A 12,674-nucleotide genomic window follows, 5' to 3' on the forward strand; every position below is an offset into this window, starting at 1 on the left:
CAATCTGAATAGTCTATCATTGCACCATAACCCCAGGGGCAAGGTGTGATAGTGTCAAGCTAGATGTGAGTAAAACAAATTAATCATCATCAAATTATTGATATATTCGTTGATTAAGTCCAATTAAATCAAATCTGAGATGATTAATTCAACCCTAAGAAAGTTTTATATCAGCTGCTGCTAGAATAAATCGACTCAGCTGCTAGAATAAATCGAAGACAAATGATCCAGAAGCCTGATTTAACTAATTAATTAATAATATCATGAAAAACTTAATTAATTTGATAATTAATTGAATCAATTTTAAATCAACTCAATTTATCCTATTTAAATCGCAAAATTCAATGTTCAGTTATAATTCAATTACAGATCCGGTTGTAAGGGGAATGAACGGCCAATGTCTTACATTAATTGCATAAGCGGGATAACTAACAAAAATTAACAGCCAATGTCAAATTGCGATGGAAATAGAGACGACGAATAATTAGCAGCAATGAACTAACCGTGCAGGGCGACATTAGCTCTAATTAAATAATACAGGGTATTGTGTTTTCAGTAATAAATTTAATGCATGATTCAAATTGAACAAGAAATCGGGAAATAAAAATTGTCGCCGTGAATCTTTAACTCACAAACTAAAACAAAAGGCAACGGTAGAAGAGTTAAATTTGAACAAGCATTCAGGAAATGAAAATTGTCGTTGTGACTCTTTAGCTCACAAACTAAAACAGAAGGCAAGAATAGTTGTTGTCCGCTAGGCCCACCGTTGGATCCTTCAGCCAAAAAATCCTAGCATGCCTAGCCATCACTGGAATTCCTCTCTGCACCACCGCGACCCCTGCTCTTACCACCAGAGCCACGTCCTCGACTGCGATCACCTCTCCCACCTCGTCCACCACCACGACCCTTGCCCCTACCACCGGAGCCGCGTCCTCTACCACGGTCGCCTCTCCCACCTCGTCCACCACCTCTTCCACTAAATTTCCCACCACCTTTACCTTTACCTTTACCATTGCTATTGTCACCTTTTGCCTTTCCTTCGTCAATGGTTAGGGTATATCCGTCAAGTTCAGAACCATTGAGCTCGAATGCCTTTTTGTAAGCAATCTGGTCCTTGAAATCCACAAATGCCATCCTGTGAGATAACAGAACAAACGAAAGGTTTGATTTTTCACTAAGAAATATTAAACTCTCCTTCCAATAGATTGTTGCAGGTCTAGAACAGATTTGAACCTCACTGAAACATCTGATACGAGATTTCAAATGGCAGTAGGGAGACAAAGAACTGACCCTTTAGGGGCACCACTTTCATGGTCCTTGAGTACAGATATACGAGCGATGTCTCCACATGATCCAAAATGCTTTTGAAGGGAATTCCTAATCTGTACGAGTATTACTATTAATAAACGATACAACAAAAATGCAGGTTACAATGTAAAATCAAACACCACCTTATCCTGTCCAAGTGATTTATCAAAACCTTTTACAAATATGGTATGACTCTGATCTTTGCTGCCCTTTTCGTTGCTGCAAAATTAAAGAAATATAAGCATAGAGAATCATTCCCTTCTATTTTGTCATTAGCAGGAGATTTTTTTAGACCGAAACACTCCTTGAGATGCTAAATGGTATTACATTGTAAAAAACAATTTAATAGGATTCTCTTGTACACTTGAACGGCTTAAGTTGACAAACATACCCACTCTGAGGGGTATTTGAATCCCTTCCACGAGCAACTTCAAGTTTGAGTGGACGCCCAAAAAACTCCTGGCCATTTAATTCAAGTGCCTAGACAAAGAAAAAAATAATAAATTTTCTCTAGGCCAATCGACATACTGATAGTGTCGTAACACTAGTTAATTCTAATACACAAAAATCTGAAATGGAAACTACAAGCAATGCTTCACAGAAATTTAAAGAAAGATTATAAACCTTTTTAACATCTTCCTCGGAAGCAAAATCAACATGACCGAATCCCTTGGAGCTACCTTTACCTCTTGTAGCCAAACGGGCACCAACAACTTCCCCTACCCCTTTGAAAAATTCTGATCTGAAAAGAAAGAATCTAATTTAAACATCAAAGATTTACATCAGTTAGCTTTATATACAATGAATTTTCTTCAGCGGGACCTTTTGGATCTGTTATGAGTTTAGTCTCACAATGACACTTTTAGGTTTAAGGTTTCGCGTGATAGTTAAGTCACAATGAATAGAAACGTTATGCGTGCCATATTTGGCCACAACTAGCACGCCCTCCACCTGCAAGCCAGCCCTCTGTAGCAACTTTTCATACTTCATTTTCTAGTTTTCTTCTCTTTTGCTGCTCCCTCATCTTGCAACTTTTTTGTTTCTCCTTCTATGCTTGCATTTTTCTCTTCATATCTGTAGATCTATTTTATTCTATATCTTCATATTCTCTGCTTTCTTTTTGTTCCATGCACCTGCTATGTTATCTTCCTCTCGTATGCAGGAATAATAATGTAACCTCCCACCAGCATTGTCTTCAGCTTGCATCCTAAGGAGTCCTCAGGTATTCATCTTTTGTAAGTTGCTCATGCTTATGTACCCAATCGACTTTTCCTTAATCTCTGCAAGCTGCTTCTAGAACTTCGAAGTAATGTTTTCTTGTTCCCTTTCTTCTTTCTTTCAACATACTGTCATATCTAATGTTTGGTAATCTGAACAAGAGATCAAACAAATAAAGCTCCAGATAGTTGGTTTGACAGGTCAAACCAGTTGAGCAGGAAAATAACCTTATATATAATTTTATAAAATATATTAAATATAATGATAAATAAATTGGTCAGGATCACGAGATGTCCACTGGGAAAGTGATGTCACAAATTATACTTTTTAAATATAAAATATTTTATAAAAATTCAGCAAACATATGAAAAATTAATGATAATTTTTGTCCACATACAGAGACAAATAGCCAAGGCATAATTAAACCTTATCAACCTATATATACTTGTATATTATATAATAAAATATATAAAAACTCGATTATAAAAAATCTATATGATAAGCAATAGCACTTAATGGGGAGAAAAGGCCAGAAATACAAAAAAGCAATGTTAATCGGGATTTAAACCAATGATTTCCCAAGGGAAGTGAAGATGCCCTACTATTAGTGTAGAAAAAACCCTATTACATCTTATTTTATTAAAAGGATAGCCCGGTGCACGAAGCTCCCGCCATGCGGGATCCCGGAAAAGGATTCATTGTATGCAGCCTTACCCTGCTTTTTGCAAGAGGTTGTTTTTAGGATTCGAACCTATGACCTTTTGGTCACAAAGTAACTTTACTATTGTGCCAAGGCTTCCCTTCATTACATCTGATTTTATTGATTATGAAATCATAACTGATCTTCCTGGGTTATACTGATTTTTATAACAGATTTATGAGTGAAAGGGAATGGATCTTCCTGGGTTATATTGATTTTTATAACAGGTTTATGAGTGAAAGAGAATGGATTAGTGTAGGAAACCTGATTCCAGATTTTTACCAGTTGAGCCAAATCTGATTTTTTTAAAAACATTATATCAAGGTTCTAAAATTCGCTAGGCCCTAGTCGGGCGCCAGACCAGCGCCTAGTGCCTAGGCCACTTAGGCGAGGACTAGGCGTTGCTAGGCGGATTCCACGGTATCAATATAAATTACATAATAAATCACATTTTATAACTCCAACACAATAACATCAAATTTAAAATGAACTTAAAATTACACAGCTAATAAAATATCATATCACAAATTTATTCTACTTCTCTATAATTTTCAACAACTTATTTCTCATTGGACACAAATTCAATATCATTATTGTGATCCTCCTCTTCTTCTTCGAATGCAAAATCATCCTCGTGAAGTTCTCTCACTCTAGAGTTTCTTCGGGATTATCTGATGAAATGACATTTTCAAAGGATGAGGCTCTGGCTAACCTTCAATTCAATCGCTTCCAAGTCGCTCAGTTAAGAAAAGATCAAACAATAATTTTTTCTTCAAATTGATTTCTCTAGTCTTTAACTCTCTGATTTCTCATGAATGTGGGTTTTTTCATTTGCTCTAATTTCTTCAACTTTGATTACTCAGTACGTTGAAGATGAAGTTTGGTGCTAACCGCTAGGGCAAGCTAACAAATCGATTTTCTTGTTGGACTAAAGTTTAGGACTTATAAAACTTAAGCCCAATAAAAAAATGTTACATTTATGTTTTTCTAATTGGGCTTTAAATTTAAAAATTCAAACTAAAAAAAAATCATGAAAATCTTGCACTATTTTTGTCATGCCTAGACGATTTGACCGATTTGTCAGCGCCTAGGACCACCTAATCACGCCTAGGCGGGCCGACTAGCATATTTTCAATGCGGTCGGCTGGCGCCTAGCGCCTAGGCGGCACCTAGGCGGTCGCCTAGACCGATTTTTAGAACACTGCATTATATCCAATGAAAATTTGAGTAGAGAAAATGTCCCGTTCTCAATTTATTACTTCTAGCAAAAGATCAAGCTATGCAGTCCATCTCTAGTGAAGACATGAACAAAGGAACCAACTTGTCTGTTTTTTCCAGCAACCGGTTGAAGTGTGTTGTCCATCTTTCTGTCAGAAGCCTCAAATGCTTTACTTTTCCCTTAGGCTAGTAAGTGCTGCTATATGCACCGCAAGGAGAAGCTTACTCAAGAGTTTTGTTAGATTTCTCTTCATTATCATTTCATTTCATCAATTCTCTCTTTATCCCCTCTCTTTGTTGATGCGCTGACCCTAACATCAAAGGAGTCCCTGTATACATGCTTCGTCATTTTACAAAATTTTGCCTGATAACTTGTTTCCTGCCACATCGAATCAATGTCTTACCGCTGAAAGCTTTTCTAGCCCATGTCAAGTTGGATATAAATAGTATCTATGCTCCAGCTTAGAAGAAAGTGTTCTAAACTTAATAGCTTATTTAGGTGTAATGGATTTAGTCCAACATTGCTACTTCTAAGTTCTAACCATGAGTCATAATGCTCTATATACACACGTTATTCTCATAATGAATTTCTAACAATATTTTTTTCCAATGTTTTAAAAAGAACCCTAAACGGCCACTTATGTGTTTTGCAATCCCTTCTGTTTTGCCTAAGCAGGCAATCAACCTAGGCACCCGGTTTGAATATTGAGAAAAATCTTCATGGCCGGGGCACATGTTATTCTCATAATGAATAGAAAACAATATTTTTTTCCAATGTTTTAAAAAGAGCCCTAAACGGCCACTTATGTGTTTTGCCTAAGCAAAAGAGGAGCAGGGCCAGGCAGTCCGCCTAGGCACCCGGTTCGAATATTGAGAAAAATCTTCATGGTCAGGTGGGGGAAAAAAATAACAGATTTAAACCCTATTATCACAACTCCCTCTTTGCAATCCTTCTCCTCTTCTCTACTTGTGAATACTTAAATCACAACACTACAGTCAACACCGTTCTCCTCCAGCCTCGATCCTCCACATGTTGTTTTGTCACTGCCACTACAATTCCACACGTCACTCCACAATCCTGCCAACCTCTAAATTCGACTGACATCTCACTAAATATACCTCCATGTTCCCAAAATTCTCATCCCTGGCTCCCCAACACACCAAGTTGCTACCATTACAGGTCCTCCACACCTGGCACTAGTAGCCTGTCGCAACTACTCCACACCTGATACTAGCAAACCAACAGGTCAAACCCATATGTAATTAACAAGTGACAAATCCACGTTCCCAGTGCTAGTAGGTCACCACCGTAAGTCCGGCACCTCGAGCATCACAATATCCCTAATAACACTATTGACTCAGTAATGTGTAGCGTTCTCCAACATTCATAGCATTCTGAATTTCTGATAACCCACAACATCTACAACATTCTCCAACACTTGTTTTGCAGCACCTTACCCGCAGCTAGAGTTTTTGTTTTTCTTTGGAAGATTGGATTAGGAACCTCTAGACCCTCAACGAGTAGGTCAGTAGCTTTTTTTCATGTTTTACTGGCCAGTTTAAATATTCAATTATTGTATGATTGTTGATTAATTGATAGTATTTTCTAGAGTTTTTTAATTGTTTAGTGATTTTTAGTATGCATTCTTGCAATGTGATATATAATTGTAAAGTTGAGTGCCTAACCACATTTTAATAATATTTTAATGTCGAGTGCCTGGGTGCTAGGCGATTGGCCAACCACCTACTTCCTAGAACCATTTTTAACACCTTGCTTTTTCCAAACTTAAGAGAATCATTACATGTATCTACGAAAAATATCTAACAGAAATGCAACAAACATATATACTATATGCTAGGTAAATATAACAAGAATTAAGAATGATATATGGTAAATTAAATCATACTTACAGATCATGCGGACCAACATCATAGGACAAGTTGCCAACATATAATGTTTGAGATCCAGATGTTGGATTTTGTACTGTAGAAGTTTTTGGCTACAACAAAGGGATGAAAAATAAGACAGATAAAACTATAATAGGAATAGAGTACCACCTCAAATTAACAGAATGGAAAATAAAATAGCAGAAATAGATGATTTTACCACTTTCTTTTCAGACTTTTTAGTTTGCTTCTGAGCACTATCAACTATTGCATCCTTCATCTTCACATCCTTATTCTGCATTAACGCAACTTTTTCAGAAACAATAGACCATCTAATAATGGTTCTTGATGCAATTTGTAAGTCTAATGCTGCCATTCTTCCCACAACAAGTATGACCTTCATGATTTAGCAGCAATAAATCTACACATGATTGGTAGGCTAGCAAATAACTTCATCAATTTTCTGACACAGAAATCAGTGTCTCTTAGGATCATAATGGTGCCAGAATTCATCATTGAATATTGAAACAAGCAACCGTCACTTAGAGGCCATAAGATACTAGAATCAGGAATGAGCTGCCCTTCCTGGTTTAGCTGAAGCCAAATAATCCAGAACCACAACAATCTCTGGAACAGGATCTAGATTTCTATTCACCACCTATTGAAATTGTAAGAATAGTTGCTCCTTTGAAAGAAGAATAAGATGATGATTGACATTTGAAGTGAGTTGCTGGGAAATCATTATCTATTGTCGCAGAATCATGTGGCAGCTGGAGATGCAAAGAGGTAGTTGTTAACCCACCACAGGCAGACTGAAGTTTCTCGAGTCTGTTTATAACCTATATGCGAGTTTAGCTAGCAACATAATAACAGTCAATTTTCTAATTTAACACTAAATCATCAAAGACTAAGAATTTATTGGGATATTTTCAAGACCACAGGAGACACTGGACCAGTAGGGTAAACAATAGCCAGCCCATCATCTCCCTCTCTCTCCCTCTCTCATGGTGTGAAAAATTGCCAAGTCTCTACTGTCTCACTGGGGTCAGTCCTCAATTTGTCCCATGCCATCTAAAATAGTATGAGTCTCTGTATCACAAGGTTAGGTCCTTAACCCATCCCTCCGATCACCATATGTAGTGCCTGTCTATCATGAATATTGTCAATCTTCTCAATAGGGCTGTCTAGGTAAGAAATCCCGACTAGTCAATCATGTTTTCTAATTTCATTTCAATATAATGAACAAAAATATTTAAAATAGTGTCAAATTTAAAACATAAGAATATATTAGTTCAATATCTTAAGACAGATCACAAGGTCAGATCAGAAATTCCTAATTTCAGTTTATATAGAGCTAGATAAACTTCCCAAATGTGATTTTATTTAATAAATATATCTAGTCATGTTATCAACTATTTTAACTTGTGATTCTGTATACCATAATTAAGTTGTGTGAAAAAATCACTTTAATATGTAAATTATGTTTAAGGAGAACTACACTTTAATGGAGTTAGCTCATAGAAACAAATAAAGTGAAACAAACAGTTCTAGCACATATTGAATATAATTCCATCTACACTACCAAACAGCCAATCACAAGTGAGGCTTGGAGAAAAGCATCATTGTTGGTCAAACAAACTACTTGCAAAGATTCAAGCAGATCTCACTATGGACCAGGATTTATCTATTTATCCACAATACTATGCCTATAAGGGTGAAGTCAATTCAATGTCATAATACCAAAAATCTTTAGCTTCAACATGTTTTACAATAAAATCTCTGTAATTATTAAATTGTATCTTCATTGGTAGGTCACACTTTTAGCTTTATGTTAGAAAAATCTTTAAAAACTCCTCCCACCCTCTCGGTCGATTATAAGCTAACTCGTGACTTACCTCCCTTCACATAACCTAGGAACGGACTATGAGGGACGCCTGAGGTGAGCGTAATCATCTTTTTTGCTACAATGTTAGAAAAGTCTTATAAATGTATGTTTGGCATAAATCATTAATAAACTTTACAAATTTGCAAAAGTCCTGCTTGCTAATCAGTAGATCAACACTTGTAAGATTTATTTTGGAGAAACTTTAGTGCATAAATATTGTATATTCATATTTGAATTTTGACTATTAAAGTACACTCTAAAAAATTAACCTGTTTCTATTAAATACATAATTCCTGATTTTAAGACAAATACTGATATTCTCTCTCAAGGAACCAATGTGGCCATCTTTCTCTATTGTGGTCATAGATTGGCACAGTGAAAACCTTCAAATAGGTAATTGTTCTATCACCTTAATAAAATAGATAGAATTGCTTCAAACTTGCATAAGAAAAATCTTTATGACTAAGCATGTGCAATATTACTATGCACAATGAGAAAAAAGAATACCTTGTTTGGAATTTTCAATGGTTTCTCATCTTCACTTTCCTCATCTGAAGATTTCTCAAATGATTCCTCAGAGTTACTGCTGCCTTCAAATGCCTGAGTCAAATAGAAACAATCACAAACACTCTACGTTTATGGATCAACCATGAGTAACACAAATAGATTACAAATATAGTCAAGAGAACTAAAAATAATGAACAAGACTGACAAACAACTTGAACAGTTAGCTAGAGGGTGTAAAGTATGCAAACAAAATATGAATAATGACTAATGATGAGGGAAAAAACACGCCATGACAGCATAACAAACTCTAGTGCTAAACAAGTCATACCGGCATCAGATGTCGCAAAAATATCAGTGCCTAAGTTCATTAGTTAATTTTAATAGATATAAATTAGAAATGGGCTAGACAAAAGGAAGCTAGAGAAGCAAATACTCTTTTCAATTACAAGCATTAAAGAATATTGAGATAATTCAACATAAGTAAAAGATACTATGATACAATCCTTCAATGGAATATTACACACAAATCATGGCCTTACATCATGCTCGTCAGCATCACTTTCAAATAGATACGATTCTTGTCTCTTTTCCAGGTTAGTATCTGGTGCTGTATGCTTCTCTGCTGCTTCAGCTATATCTTCCTGCACAATTAGGCAACATTTCTTCAATGCAAACGTGCAAAACGAACTTCTTTGCACATATACAGATAGAAAGAATCCTATCATTACTAAAGAAAGAACAAAATGTGCCCTATAAAAATAACAGTATTGCTGGAAGAGAGGGATATGTTAAGTGCATATATAATGTCATGCTTGCTTCATCCAAACTAGTGTCAGAGTTCGAGTTTTGTGTAGAATTGGATGAAGTTTGATCAAGTGTCAATCTTTCCTATACTTCATATTTGGGCAAAAAGGTTAAGATGATTATGCATTCAAACAAAATGTCAAGATTCTTGATTTTGTTTTTCGATTGAGATGCATGTTCCTGCTTATTTCCCTAAATTTACCTTGTGCGTGATTAATTTACAAAACAATTTATGAGTTTAACTGAATACTAATTGTTTTGAAAGGAGTTTTAAAGTGTGTCATTCACTGAAAATGGAAAAAATAATATTTAATGAAGGGCTTGAAATGAGAGGATAAAAATATATTAATATTTCATTACTTGTGCTCATGTTATCATGAGATGTTATTTGTGCGGGTAATTCAACAGGGTTTTGTTTTCAAAAAATTTCCCATATACTCTTGGTTGTTGATACTTGTCATTAGAGAAAATTATAATTTTGGTCCTGTAATTTATCTGTTTTCCAATTTTCATCCTGTTAAGAGTTAATTTACACTTTTAGTCCCGTAACTTAGTAATATTTTTCAATTTTAATCCTTTTTTCTAAAATTAAAATTTTTAACCGGTTTACCGGTTAAAAATTTTAATTTTAGAAAAAAGGATTAAAATTGAAAAATATTACTAAGCTACGGGACTAAAAGTGTAAATTAACTCTTAACAGGATGAAAATTAAAAAACAGATAAATTACAGGACCAAAATTATAATTTTCTCCTTGTCATTAGTTGCTTTCCTTTATGTTCTCAACTCTAACTTCCTGTTATGTCCTACTGCATGAATCAGCATTATCGAGGATGACATCAGTAACTACAATATAATGACAGCTAAGGTTGCAAAGGCTAGAGGTCCACAGCTAATCTGTTGTGACACGTGTAATAATCCACAAATCACAACCAGATCATGTCACAACCTCATCATGGGCGAGATACCTAGTTCCCTATTAGGCCACATTCCTTTACTGCCTAAACCGATGATGTCTAACCCAGGTCATGGCCTCATAGATGGTATACCTAGATCCTTCATTGAAGATATTATGTTATCGGCTAGAGCTGAACCAACAATGTCCACAGTTGTCAAAAGAGTGAGACAAAAAAAAGGCTCAAGGGTCTTGAGGCTTAAAGCGCAAAGCAAAGTACACGCTTTAAGAAAAAAAGTGTAAAAAAAAAAAACAGCTCGGTGTACAAAGTTCCCACCATGCGAGGTCCCGGGGAAGGATCCATTGTACGCAACCTTACCCTGCTTTTTGCAAGAGATTGTTTTCAGGATTCGAACTCGTGACCTTTTGATCACATGATAACAACTTTACCGCTGCGCCAAGGCTCCCCTTCTTTAAGGAAAAAAGTGTAATAAACAAAAAAGCTATTATATCTATTAAATGTCTTTGAAAATTTAAATAACCATAAACAAAATATTCTTTAATGAAGCTGTAGATTATTAAAAATTAAAAATAAATCAAGTTTTTGAAAATGTGATAGATGAAATATCAAATATCAGAATATTCATCTTTTTCATCTTCATTGTCCAAATCTACGTCATCAGCTCCATCGCTTAATTTGTATCCATCGATATCTTCTTCTTCAGTTTCATCAGCAAGGTTCTCTTCTTCATCTATAAGACTAGTTTAAGTTGAAGATTCCTTTCTTTTTGCTGAAGCAGATAATGATGCTACTTTTGAAGAAGATGCATTTCGATATAAAAAGTTATACACACTTTCAGCAACCCTAGATGTTTGTGCTATATCACGCCAACGCAAATCTTCATCCTGATAGACAAAATCATTATCATTGTCTTTATCGCTATTATCCAATTTTCCCAACAACGATTCATTACTATCATCTATTTCTAACAAAGAAATAGGATCAATCTTATTTCGCATGTCATATTTTCGCCTCAAAGCTATGTTGTACTTGACATATGGCAAATCATTCAATCGTTGTTAAAACAACCTATTTCTTTTCTTAAAATGTATCTAAGTAAATGCTAAGTCCATAATATAAATTTTAATATGTATTAAAAAAACACTAACTTACATATTCACAGCATGAAGAAGAGCATGTGAGGTTCAAAATCTTCACTGCAAATATTTTTAATTCAGGTGTTGATGCACCATAAGAAGACAACCAATCAGCTTGAAATACAAAAACATATACGATTAACTTTATTACCATCCAATATTGATATTGCATAATATATTATTTACGAATTTACCTTGTGATTTTGAAGTTCTTTGAATGATAGCCATTGGAAAACTAAAAAGTCTGGCTTTCTTGTAATTTTCCAATTGATTCGTGATCTTATCTTCTAAATCCTCACCACTCACCAATCTAGATATGCACTTGTACTGTTGTACATACCCTCAATCACTTCTGTATCATGTTTTATGTCAAGGTTTGAGTAAAAATACTCTGGATTCAAGAAATATCCGACTGCGTGCAAAGGTCAATAAAGTTGAATGTTCTATTTGTTATTAAATTAAATATGCTACGATATTTCTCTTCATTATTGTTAAATGACGCAACGATAGCTTCTTTGGTTATGTCAATGACTCATAAATATAACTCATAGGGGATCTTTTTCACCATCTATTAGCCACAATACTTTCATCAATGAGCCGCCAACTTTTAATGCAAAAATTATATTTTTCCAAAAAGAAGGCATCAATATCACTTCTGCTACCCGCTTTCCTATATCTACGTTACAAAATCAACCATTTGCTTACGTTTCATATATAAATATCTTTCTAAGATTTACTTGTTTTGCGTGAAATCGCTTTAAAGTCAAAATAACAGTTGCGAAACGTGTCTTTGCAATGTCTCTCTGTCTGTTGTAAATATAATCATTTATCATCAATATCCGTTCATGAAATTTTCTAGATGAGGAATTTTGAATATATTCTCAAACAACAAATCTAAACAATGACACACACAGTGAGTCAGTACAAGTGTGGAAATCAATTTTACAACAGGTGACCTCAAAAAACAAAGTAAATTTAGTAAAAAAATTGAAACTATAATCCAATTTTTAATTGAAAGTAATATAAATTTAAAATATTACCTCCACTGACACGGCTTGCATTATCTGTTACAACCTGAACCACATTCTTTTCTCCA

At 34.9% G+C, this 12,674-nt stretch overlaps 1 protein-coding gene across 1 annotated transcript; it reads right to left on the reverse strand.

The window, feature by feature from the left end:
• Window positions 1-549: 549 nt before the first annotated feature.
• Window positions 550-9,448, reverse strand: LOC122036573 (nucleolin 1-like). The gene is made up of 9 exons (XM_042595931.1): window positions 9,263-9,448; window positions 8,724-8,816; window positions 6,552-6,626; window positions 6,356-6,444; window positions 1,933-2,050; window positions 1,700-1,788; window positions 1,452-1,527; window positions 1,291-1,382; window positions 550-1,135 (listed from the first exon to the last, which is right to left on the reverse strand). Exons 1-9 carry the CDS (start codon window positions 9,446-9,448, stop codon window positions 799-801), a joined length of 1,155 nt encoding a protein of 384 aa, XP_042451865.1. The 3' UTR covers window positions 550-798.
• Window positions 9,449-12,674: the final 3,226 nt, after the last annotated feature.

Source organism: Zingiber officinale, unplaced genomic scaffold (assembly GCF_018446385.1).
Source record: "Zingiber officinale cultivar Zhangliang unplaced genomic scaffold, Zo_v1.1 ctg176, whole genome shotgun sequence".
NCBI classification, from domain to species: Eukaryota; Viridiplantae; Streptophyta; class Magnoliopsida; order Zingiberales; family Zingiberaceae; genus Zingiber; species Zingiber officinale.